The sequence below is a fragment of the Neoarius graeffei genome, chromosome 9, assembly GCF_027579695.1.
Source record: "Neoarius graeffei isolate fNeoGra1 chromosome 9, fNeoGra1.pri, whole genome shotgun sequence".
Taxonomy (NCBI): Eukaryota; Metazoa; Chordata; class Actinopteri; order Siluriformes; family Ariidae; genus Neoarius; species Neoarius graeffei.
In genome coordinates, this window is record NC_083577.1 from 44,113,615 (window position 1) to 44,125,843 (window position 12,229).

The 12,229-nt window shown below is 41.1% G+C and overlaps 1 protein-coding gene across 1 annotated transcript in view; it reads left to right on the forward strand.

The window, feature by feature from the left end:
• Positions 1–994, forward strand: part of LOC132892156 (NXPE family member 3-like) — a 42,641-nt gene extending 41,647 nt beyond the window's left edge. The window contains exons 4-5 of the mRNA XM_060930550.1: positions 114–305; positions 441–994. Coding sequence (XP_060786533.1) covers positions 114–305; positions 441–994 — 746 coding nt within the window. The remainder of the gene's footprint in view (positions 1–113; positions 306–440) is intronic.
• Positions 995–12,229: the final 11,235 nt, after the last annotated feature.

Here is a 12,229-nt window from a genome sequence, read left to right on the forward strand (position 1 = left end):
CCTGCCTCGACTTCATCTTGGTTATTATTCACCGATATTCACTTCTCCTTCTGCAAATAATTGTACAATAACCTTTTGACCTACATAAATTTTAATTTCTTCTTCTCTTAAAGGGCAAATTATATTAAATGATTCTTCTGCTGGATATTACTATAACAACACCTGGAGACCTCTAAATGGTGCAGTTATGCAGCAGTTCCATGACTCAGCAGCCATAAAGCAGTGTCTTAGAGGGAAGCTTATATACATGTTCGGAGATTCAACAGTGCGGCAATGGTTTGAATATCTCTCTGAATTTATTCCTGGTAAGAGCAGGTTATTAATCATCTGTTTTTTTAATTGATGTGTAAAACTTTACCACATTTTCTCTCTTTCACTGGAGTTAATTTGCTCATGGACTCATGTATCATCTGTTTTTCTCTTATCCTTCCCATCTGCAGTGTTCAACATTCACACCCCTTTAAAAGTGTATCCATTCATTGCTATGGACAGCAAAAACAAAATACTGATACAGTACCGTATTCATGGGCCACCCGTCCGCTTCAACCGTGTGTTCATTTCAACACTGACCTATGTAGCAAATGAGCTGGACAGGATCAAGGGTGGGCCAAACACAGTAGTTCTTTTGAGTGTATGGGCTCACTTTAACTCCTTTCCTATTGATATATATATACGCCGCCTCAGGCACATCCGGAAAGCAGTGATTCATCTGCTGAACCGTGAGCCGGCTACTTTGGTGGTGATCCGTACTCCCAACCTGATGAAGGTAAATGAAACAAGCATTCTGTTGGACAATGAGTGGTACTCTTTTCGGTTTGATGCTGTGCTGCGTGCCATGTTCCAAGGACTCAATGTGCAGTTTCTGGATGCCTGGGAAATGATGCTGGCCCACCACTTCCCACATGACTTGCACCCACGTCCCGCCATCATCAAAAATATGATTGATGTGGTCCTCTCCCATATCTGTCCAGTTAAAGAATATATTAAAGACTAAAATGCAGGGTTAGTCAAAATTATGTTAACACTTAAATGGTAGAAACCATTTATTCACAAAACATACATCATAAGTGCAAGATGATTTACAGGACGGTCTCAACTTCATCTCATCTCATTATCTCTAGCCGCTTTATCCTGTTCTACAGGGTCGCAGGCAAGCTGGAGCCTATCCCAGCTGACTACGGGCGAAAGGCGGGGTACACCCTGGACAAGTCGCCAGGTCATCACAGGGCTGACATATAGACACAGACAACCATTCACACTCACATTCACACCTACAGTCAATTTAGAGTCACCAGTTAACCTAACCTGCATGTCTTTGGACTGTGGGGGAAACCAGAGCACCCAGAGGAAACCCACGCAGACACGGGGAGAACATGCAAACTCCGCACAGAAAGGCCCTCGCCGGCCACGGGGCTCGAACCCGGACCTTCTTGCTGTGAGGCGACAGCGCTAACCACTACACCACCATGCCGCCCCCGGTCTCAACTTGTTCACCATCATGTTCAACACACAAAAACCAGCGAGCAACAGTACCATTTAAAGTCCAGACACACATTTCGCAGGGAATAGATGATACCACAGTACTTATTCTGTCCTTGAGGTCATTGATATCATGAACTTTCCTGCTATACACACGCTCCTTCACTATATCCCATATCCAGAAATCACAGGGTGTCAAATCAGGGGAGTGTGGAGGCCACAGCAATGATCCACTGCAACCAAAACAGTAGGGCCCAATTATGCCAGCAGCGGTCATGGCGCACCACGCATTCAGGAGAAAAATAATCCATTAGTGTTAACATAATTTTGACTAACTCTGTATATACAATAGTAGGGATAGAAATGGGTCTAAAACAAGTTTTAAATAGTTCACTCTGTTGGTGATGGGTGGGAAAAAAATCTTGCTTTATAGCTGCTTCACATAGCCATGAATTAATCACGTGGTTACATTTTGATCAGTTTTCATTGTCATTCAGAGAATAAGCCATGGCCTAATGGTCAGAGAAGCAGCTTTGGGACCAAAGGTCGCAGGTGTGATTCTCTGGATCATCAGGAATGGCTGAAGTGCCCTTGAACAAGGTACCTAACCTCCAAACTGTTCCTCAGGGTGCTCAGGGTATGTTGTACGTCACTCTGGATAAGAGCATCTGCTAAATGCCTGTAATGTAATAACATGCAATTTGCATAGTTTAAAATAAGATAAAGCAAGAAATTTAATCAAATCTCTTCATTTTGAACCATAAATTCTGCTGTCTCCCAGAAAATCCTGAAGAAAAATGTCTAGTCATCAGTTCATGATCTGAAGTTCATGTGCAGTTGGGTTAGGCAGTGAGACGCATGATCTGAAGCACAAGGGCAGGTCCACTTCTGAATGGCTCAAAAGAATGAAAGCTAAGGTTTTGGAATGATCTCGTCAAAGAGCAATTCCAGCGTTATGGACGTGACACTTGAACTCAAAATGGCAACAAATGACCCAGTGCATGTTTTATTGTCTCCCAGTATTTAAACAGGTGTTGCATATTTTAAGGCTGTACCATACTGGAGAAGTGATGGAACAAGAACAATTCCCATAGTACATCTAGGGCATGCCAGAAAATGCCAATAAAAGATGCGTTATGGATGTGACAGAAAAAGTATCACTTTTCTTGGGTGACTGTACATTTTTATCAAACTCTGTGAAATTGTAAACCTAATGTCGAAATGGAGATATCCATTTGATAAAGGGTTCCAAGGTGAATATTAAAAAATCTTTGTTTAAAATATTTTGTATTTTATGCAGAGTTTCGGAAGGAAAAGTCAGCGTTATGGATGTGACGAAATTCCGTTATGGATGTGATGCGTCTGAAATAGACATGGCATATGTTTAGAAAATCAGCAATTTAACCACCATAACCCTTTGAAAAACTCTCTAAATATCAGCTAAAACTATCAAAGTTCTTAAATAATATTTAGGATGGCTATTGTTTTGCTGTTTTGTGGATTTTAGCATACATTTCTGTGGCTTGTGGCAATAATATAGAATTGTACATGATCAAAGTTGATTTTAGCTTGGGTTTTACATTATAAGAAAGAAAGATTGACAGTGACATATTAGGTTGGTTACAAATTGGTTCAACTTATTCACATCTGTAAAATACAGGCCTAGGTGATATCTCTGGGAGTGGTTTTGATGTATTACATGTTGCTTTATTTTTGCATGGTGAGGTTGACATTTACATGGAATTGCCCCAAAGTCCTTTTGTGAACCCCATGGAGATTAGCAGGCTCTTAAATGGACTATTAATACTCCAAAAGCTGTAGGTGCTAAGAAGGCAACTGGACTTGGTTGAAATTTTTGAAGACGTTTCACCTCTCATCCGAAAGGCTTCTTCAGTTCTGTGTACAACCCCGATTCCAAAAAAGTTGGGACAAAGTACAAATTGTAAATAAAAACGGAATGCAATAATTTACAAATCTCAAAAACTGATATTGTATTCACAATAGAACATAGACAACATATCAAATGTTGAAAGTGAGACATTTTGAAATTTCATGCCAAATATTGGCTCATTTGAAATTTCATGACAGCAACACATCTCAAAAAAGTTGGGACAGGGGCAATAAGAGGCTGGAAAAGTTAAAGGTACAAAAAAGGAACAGCTGGAGGACCAAATTGCAACTCATTAGGTCAATTGGCAATAGGTCATTAACATGACTGGGTATAAAAAGAGCATCTTGGAATGGCAGCGGCTCTCAGAAGTAAAGATGGGAAGAGGATCACCAATCCCCCTAATTCTGCGCTGACAAATAGTGGAGCAATATCAGAAAGGAATTCGACAGTGTAAAATTGCAAAGAGTTTGAACATATCATCATGTACAATGCATAATATCATCAAAAGATTCAAAGTATCTGGAAGAATCTCTGTGCGTAAGGGTCAAGGCCGGAAAACCATACCGGGTGCCTGTGATCTTCGGGCACTTAGACGGCACTGCATCACATACAGGCATGCTTCTGTATTGGAAATCACAAAATGGGCTCAGGAATATTTCCAGAGAACATTATCTGTGAACACAATTCACCGTGCCATCCGCCGTTGCCAGCTAAAACTCTATAGTTCAAAGAAGAAGCCATATCTAAACATGATCCAGAAGCGCAGACGTCTTCTCTGGACCAAGGCTCATTTAAAATGGACTGTGGCAAAGTGGAAAACTGTTCTGTGGTCAGACGAATCAAAATTTGAAGTTCTTTATGGAAATCAGGGACGCCGCGTCATTCGGACTAAAGAGGAGAAGGACGACCCAAGTTGTTGTCAGTGCTCAGTTCAGAAGCCTGCATCTCTGATGGTACGGGGTTGCATTAGTGCATGTGGCATGGGCACTTTACACATCTGGAAAGACACCATCAATGCTGAAAGGTATATCCAGGTTCTAGAGCAATATATACTCTCATCCAGACGACGTTTCTTTCAGGGAAGACCTTGCATTTTCCAACATGACAATGCCAAACCACATACTGCATCAATTACAGCATCATGGCTGCGTAGAAGAAGGGTCCGGGTACTGAACTGGCCAGCCTGCAGTCCAGATCTTTCACCCATAGAAAACATTTGGCGCATCATAAAACGGAAGATACGACAAAAAAAGACCTAAGACAGTCGAGCAGCTAGAATCCTACATTAGACAAGAATGGGTTAACATTCCTATCCCTAAACTTGAGCAACTTGTCTCCTCAGTCCCCAGACGTTTACAGACTGTTGTAAAGAGAAAAGGGGATGTCTCACAGTGGTAAACATGGCCTTGTCCCAACTTTTTTGAGATGTGGTGTTGTCATGAAATTTATAATCACCTAATTTTTCTCTTTAGATGATACATTTTCTCAGTTTAAATATTTGATATGTCATCCATGTTCTATTCTGAATAAAATATGGAATTTTGAAACTTCCACATCATTGCTTTCCGTTTTTATTTACAATTTGTACTTTGTCCCAACTTTTTTTGGAATCGGGGTTGTAACTCGTGGGGAGTTCCAGGTATTTATCCTCTAGTGGACCAAAAGCAAACCTAAGGAGAGTCGTTGAGGTCACATGGGTCATTGACATTCTCAGTCACCTTGTAGGTGTTAGGGTCACTGGAGGCTGGGTGTGAATGGTGTTAGCACCCTAGAGGGTCATTAGGGTGATCTGTGGGTCGTTGGCTCTCTCTGTCATCATGTGAGTTATTGAAGTCAACCGAGTATTGATATGGATGTGTGTTCAGTTTTCTGGGAAGTGTGCCAAGGACTGTATTGTAGATGGCTGATAAGTGGTGTCTCAGACCACCTCCTCTGTTCAGCAATGGTCATTCCAGGTTGACGAAGATGGCTTCTTTTACTCTCTTTCAAACTACTGGTCTTCTCTGGCTAGAATGCGTACATTGCAGTCCTGAAATGGTGTCCTTTGTTATTGAGATGAAGATAGACTGCAGAGTCCTGGCCTGAGGAACTGGCTCTCCTGTGCTGAGCCATGCACTTGTGAAGTGGTTGTTTCATTTCTCCAATGTACAGGTCTGCGCATTCGTCACTGCATTGAATTGCGTACACTACGTTGTCCTGTTTGTGTCTGGGTATTCTGTCCTTAGGGTGGACCAATTACTGGGTCTGAAGTGTACAGGGATGTTGTGTTTGTAGAAGATCGTCCTGAGTTTCTCAGATGGTCCAGAAATGTAGAGAATGACAATGTTCTTGTGTTTGTTGCTGTTTTCCTCCCTGTCTGTTATGTTTCTTTTTCTGGTCTTGACAAAAGCCCAATTGGGATACCTGCACTTCTGAAGTGCTTCCTTGAAGTGTTTTTGCTCCTTCTCTTTTCCCTCTGCCATTGTAGGAATGTTCTGAGCCCTGTGATGTAAGGTCCTAATGACCCCCAATTTGTGTTCCAGTGGGTGGTGAGAGTTGAACAGTAGGTACTGGTCTGTGTATGTGGGTTTCCTGTAGACCTCGATGCTAAGGCTTCTGTTTTGTTCAATGTGCATGCTGAAGTCCAAAAAGGCTAGGTTGTTTTCATTGACGTCCTCCTGAGTGAACTTGATGTTGATATCCACTGCATTGATGTGTTCTGTGAAGGCTTCCACCTTATGAGTTTTGATTTTTACCCAGGTGTCATCCACATACCTGAACCAGTGGCTCGGAGCAACTCAAAAAGAGGTCAAAGCTTTGTTCTCCACTTCCTCCATGGAGGAAGTGGAAAACAAAGCCTTGACCACTTTTTGTGTCAATGACCCGCGTGACCTCAATGACTCTCCTTAGGTTTGCTTTTGGTCCACTAGAGGATAAATACCTGGAACTCCCCACTAGTCGGACAGAACTGAAGAAGCCTTTTGGATGAGAGGTGAAACATCTTCAAGAATTTCAAGCAAGTCCAGTTGCCTTCTTTAGGACCTATGGTTTACGATGAGCTGGATGACTGAGAACCTTCACAGACAATGCTCAAAAGCTTTATGTGGTTTAATTAAAACAATTATGCAAAGGAGAGTGGGCTAGAATTCCTCCAAAATTATGTGAAAGAAGGATATCCTGTTAACAGAAGTGTTTGGTTATAGTTGTTGCTGCTGGCTATTAAATTTAGGGAGCAATTACTTTTTCACAGGTGATATAGGTGTTATATAATCTTTTCCTTCAATAAATGAAATGATCATTTAAAACTATTTTGTGTTTTCTCATTTCCTGCTTATTATATATTGCTTTTTGTCTGAGGATCTGAAACCATGTAGTGTGACAAATGTGCAAAAATACTGGAAATCAGGAGGTGGGCAAATAGTCAAATCAAGTTAATTTATTTGTATCATGCTTTTAACAATGGACATTGTTGCAAAGCAGCTTTACAGAAAAATAAAGATTTTAATCAAATGAACTAATAAATTTATCCCTAATGAGCAAGCCTGAGGCAGCAGTAGCAAGAAAAATCTCCCTGAAACCTTGACAGGAACCAGATTCAAAACGGAAACCATCCTCATTTGAGTGATAACAGACAGCATGATTATGAATAACTTGCTTCTATAAGTGTGTCCTATATGGTCAAAAAGAGCAATTGTGTAATCAGGAAATTCATTATAGTTTTGACATGAAGTCTATTTTACTGAAGTTATCAGCTGTTCATTGATGGAGACTTGAGTGCAAAACTGTTCGACAACTGCAGTTCAAACGTTATCATGGTCATTGTAGTCTTAAGCCATTGTAGAAAACTGTTTGTATTAAGTGTTCAGAGCCATCCAAATGCATGTTTAGACTGTCCATATGGAGCCATCCTTGCAGGAGCGAAGTGATGAGAACTCCAACCAGAAGTTAGGGCATCAGGATGGATCAGTCAGGTCCGAAGAGCAAGAGGTCAGCAACAGTGGTGACAGAGAGAGACAGAGAAAAAAATGATTGATAGGTATGCCATAGGTATCGCCTAATGGTGAAGAACAGAGTACACTGTGCACTGAGTGAAAGCAGGGAATCCAACAAGACTCACTATGACAGCATAACTAAAAGGGAGAGCCAGAAGGTAACACAGACATGAGGGAGCCCTGGGACATAAAGTGGCCAACCACTCCACTGTTCACAAATCTGAAAATATAGTATTTAGTGTTTCATGGCACTGTAACTTAGAACTTTATATTTTTAGTGATGCCATAGTTGATTTGAAATGTGTGTTGAGAAGGTAGAGTACTTTCAGGTAAAGATTGCTACTGATGCTTTTTTTTTTCCTCTCAAGTTGACATCTCGTGACATCTTGAAACCTCATTTAAAGACTGTTACAAGAATGTGTCCAATTTTGTTGGGTTGTTTCAGGTAGTCTATACTTCACCATGGACAAGCATATTCAGTCTTAAAGACTTGTTCGCTGCCCATTTAAAGGAAACGTTCACATTCTTGAAAACATATTTACTTCAATGGTCTATAAAAGCAACACAACACACAAAAAATGGCATCATATCTCTGTCCACATTTAAATCATGTAAAGTTATTGTCTATGATTAAAAATGAAACACACTTTCAATAATTCCTTTATATAGCATGTTGACAGGACTGTGTGTGTGTAAAATCTGCAGCAGTTAAGGCCAATTATAAACAGCAGTTTTTACCTTGACTTGTTCACCTTTTACATACACAGTGCTGTCATCAAAAATATGCTGCCAAGGCTTATATTGTTTTGACCACTAGGAGCCTATACTAGTGCATCTCAAAAATTAGAATTTTGTGAAAAAGTTTTTTTTTTCATAACTTAATTCAAAAAGGTAAACTTTCATATATTCTATATTCACTACATGTAAAGTGAAATATTTCAGGGCTTTTTTTAAATTTTATTTTGATGATTAATGCTTATCTATCACTCTGGCATATCACTACAGTGACATGGTTGCTCTTACGGATCCAGCCATCAAAGGTTCAAGGGAAAAATTACAATAGTGGTTTCCCCATTGGCTTCTACTGGATTATTATAGAGGTTTGCTCATCTCAACCACTCACACACTTTCACACCTATCGGCAATTTAGAGTAGCCAGTTAACCTAATCGCATGTTTTTGGATGGTGGGGGCAGGGGTGCAGAGCCGATGTCAGGATTGGGGGGGACACAAAAGTGATTTTTTTTGCCCATATGCAACTCATACCATGCAACCATAAATCATAACTTCGTAGAGGCTCGCCACATCATTCAAAAAGTACTGCACAGGGAATCATTTGTCTGAGAATACATTTGTTTGTACAATTTTTAATAATTTAGGGGATTTTTATTGGGGGGTATGTTTTTCAGAAATTGGGGGGGTCATGTCCCCCCCGGGATCTGCACCCATGGGTGGGGGAACCGGAGCACCCAGGGGAAATCCATGCAGACAAGGGGAGAACATGCAAACTCCATACAGAAAGGCCCCTGTTGACTGTGAGGTTCAAACCTGGAATCTTCTTGCTGTGAGGTGACAGTGCTAACCACTGCAATACTATGGATTATGGTTAGTTGTTTTTTTTTTCTTTTTTATCAGACATCTAGTTTTTAGGTTTGTTTACCTGACATGTTTCGACGTACGACTGTCGTCTTCCTCAGAGTGTCACCGGATGTTATTGGTGACACATCTTTTATCAGCTGATGTTTCCGAAGGCGTGGCCTTCCTGTCTGGTTTGACAGGTCGGTCACACCTTCTACTGTCTGTTCATCCCCTGCAAGATGGCACTCCAGGTATGGGAGAGCATGTATGCTCCCTCATCCCGGTTGATGGTCCTCGGGCTTCGCTTACGGATCTCCATGACCTCCCTGATCCAGCGCTGATGTTTGTTATCTTCTGTGCGGATGACTCTGGCATTCCCCCAGTCCATAATATGATTTTCCCTTTTGCAGTGATCTGTTATAGCTGACTTATAATTTTCCTGTTGTGCCTTTTCTTTTATTGTTCGGGTTTGTCTTGTAGCTGTCTCCTTTTCGCACTCTTTCTTATGTTCATTTTTTCTTCTGTTGAAACTCCTTCCCTTCATGTGTGAATTTTACCGGCAATATAAAATTCACACATGAAGAGGAAACGAAGCAGTCAATAGCATTTTTGGACTTAAAAATACATCACACAGAAGATGGGGACATCAAAATAAAAGTACACAGAAAACCCACACACACCAACCAATATTTAAACTGGACTTCCGAACACCCCATAATGCACAAAATATCTGTAGTTAGAACATTACATGAACGCGCAGCAATAATTACAGATCCACAGGACAAAGAACAGGAGGAATAACATACAACACGCACTGAAGGCATGTCAATATTCACAATGGGCAATATCCAAAGGGGTGGAACAGGTTAAGAACAACAAAACACAGAAGAAAGAGAAAAAACAAACCAACTGTAACGGCCAAAGTAGAGTTCATATAGATGTGAATTACAATTTATGTTACATGGTATATATAATTTCATTTGAGTGTGTAATTTCATATAAGTAGTTTATGTCATGATTAAGATGATGAATAATATGTGACAAGGTTAAAAGAATTAGAATCAGAATTCATATGTTAAGAATTAGAACTGTCTCACGCTTCTTAAGAATTCATATGTGAAGAATTAGAACAAGAATTAGAACTGTCTCACACTTCTCAAGAATTAGAATTAGAAGTCATTCAGCTATATAAGAACGGTCTCGCGCTTCTCAGGGAGATCTCGAGAAGCCGTGGAAGCGAACAGTTTTTCTTACCTGACTCTCTGACTCTCTGACACTCTGATATTTACTCACCGACTCTCTGCATCTTAGAACCTTTGTAATAGTTAAACGAGGATTAAAGTTCAACTTTCAAGACGTTTCCAGTGGATTTATTGCAAGGCACACGGACACTGAGAGTGGAAACAGTTACTTTGGGACAGAGACTTCGTCAGCGTAAGCTATAGCACTTTTCTCAAGGTCTCACTACGAACGAGCCTCTACATTAGTAAGAAAAACTTGCTTGACATCGGATTACAAAACGCTGGAGAGGTTCGCTGAAACTGGAAAGAAGATTCATCGAGGGATTTACCGAGGGACTTCTGAACTTTCGCGATCGCGCGCTACACTCGTGGCTGGTGATTGACAAGTGGACGTGGCTGCAACGTGACTGTCGCAAGTGGAATCGGAACGAAAAACCGGACCGACGTTCAAAGCAACCATGACGGATGAAGAAGAAAAGACGGTAAGCCTTCCGAGGGAAAAACGTCAGCGTAAACCAACACCACGGTCATTGGAAAATAGTCTGCAGACAAGAATTGACTCCAGAAGAGCAAAGCTAAAGAAACTGACTGAGAAAAAAAATGAATTGCGTGAGTTAATGTATGATGATGCAAACGTGGAAAAAATAACAAAGGAATTGTTAACCGAGTATGAAGAGCTGATAGAAGAATTCAGTAAGATAAATGCTGATGTCAAAGACCTGTACAGTCAACTTGGATACGTAGAAAATATGAATACAGATCAAAGTAAGTGGTTTCAGCCAAGATATGATAAGCAATGCAATTTTGTGCAAGAGGTTAGATCATGGATACAGGATGCAACGCATCGCATAGAAGAGTCTGAAAGAGTGAACAATGAGGTAAATCCTGAAGATAGCATTTCAGTTACATCCAGAAAGAGTAAAAAGACCAAGTCTGTCTCTTCTGCTTCTGTAGCATCATCGGTTCGCTCTGAGCGCGTAAAAGTTGAAATGGAGAAAGCCGCTTTGTTAACCGAGACAGCTGTGTTGAAACAGAAAAGGGCTTTGGAAAAGCAGGAGCTACGGCTCAAAGCTGAAAAGGAAGAACAGGAGCTACAGCTCAAAGCTGAAAAGGAAGAGTTGGAGTTACAAGCAAAGCTCGCTGCATCGAATGCAAGATTAGCTGTGTTAAGAAAATATGGAGGCTCAGATGTGTCAAGCGGCTCTAAAGGCAGTAGGGTGGATTCACTGAGGGCTACTCGGAAACAACATGTCAGCTGCAATAGGAGCAGTGGGGCTAGTAATGTATCTCAGCATAGCCATAGTAGTGGAATAGCTGCCGATGCAACGCCTGTTGTGCGACAAGAGCCTGTTACTTCAAAGGGCAATTCTGCAAACACAGACAACCTGGCTTCTGTCATGCAACGCCAAAATGAGATAACTGAGAGTCTAATAAAGCAACAAAAGCTATCTACATTGCCTTCGCCGAATATTCCAGTTTTTAAAGGAGATCCAATGGAATACCATCTATTCATGAGAGCTTTCGAGCATCGCATAGAAAGCAAGACTGAAAACAGCAAAGATCGGCTTTATTATTTGGAACAGCACACATGTGGTCAGCCTAATGACTTAGTGCGCAGCTGTCTTCATATGGATCCTGAACGGGGCTACCCTCAAGCCAAGAAATTATTAAAGGAGCGCTTTGGTGACAAATATAAGATCTCGATGGCATACCTGGACAAGGCTTTAAATTGGCCTACTATCAAGTCGGACGACGCTAAGGCACTTGAAGCATATGCTCTGTTTCTGATCAACTGTAACAATGCAATGTCAGATCTAGAGTACTTGGATGAGATGGAGAATGCTGCGAACATGCGCACAGTTATCTCCAAGCTCCCATACAGGCTGAGGGAGAAATTCAGGAGTGTCGCCATTGACATTCAGAAGAAAGATCGGCGAACAAAGTTCCAAGACGTGGTGTCATTTGTAACCAAACAGGCTGAAATGGCAGCACACCCTGTGTTTGGTGAAATCTCAGGTCAGACAAAGCGCCAACCTGAAAAACCAGCTGGCAAGAAAACCATCATAACGC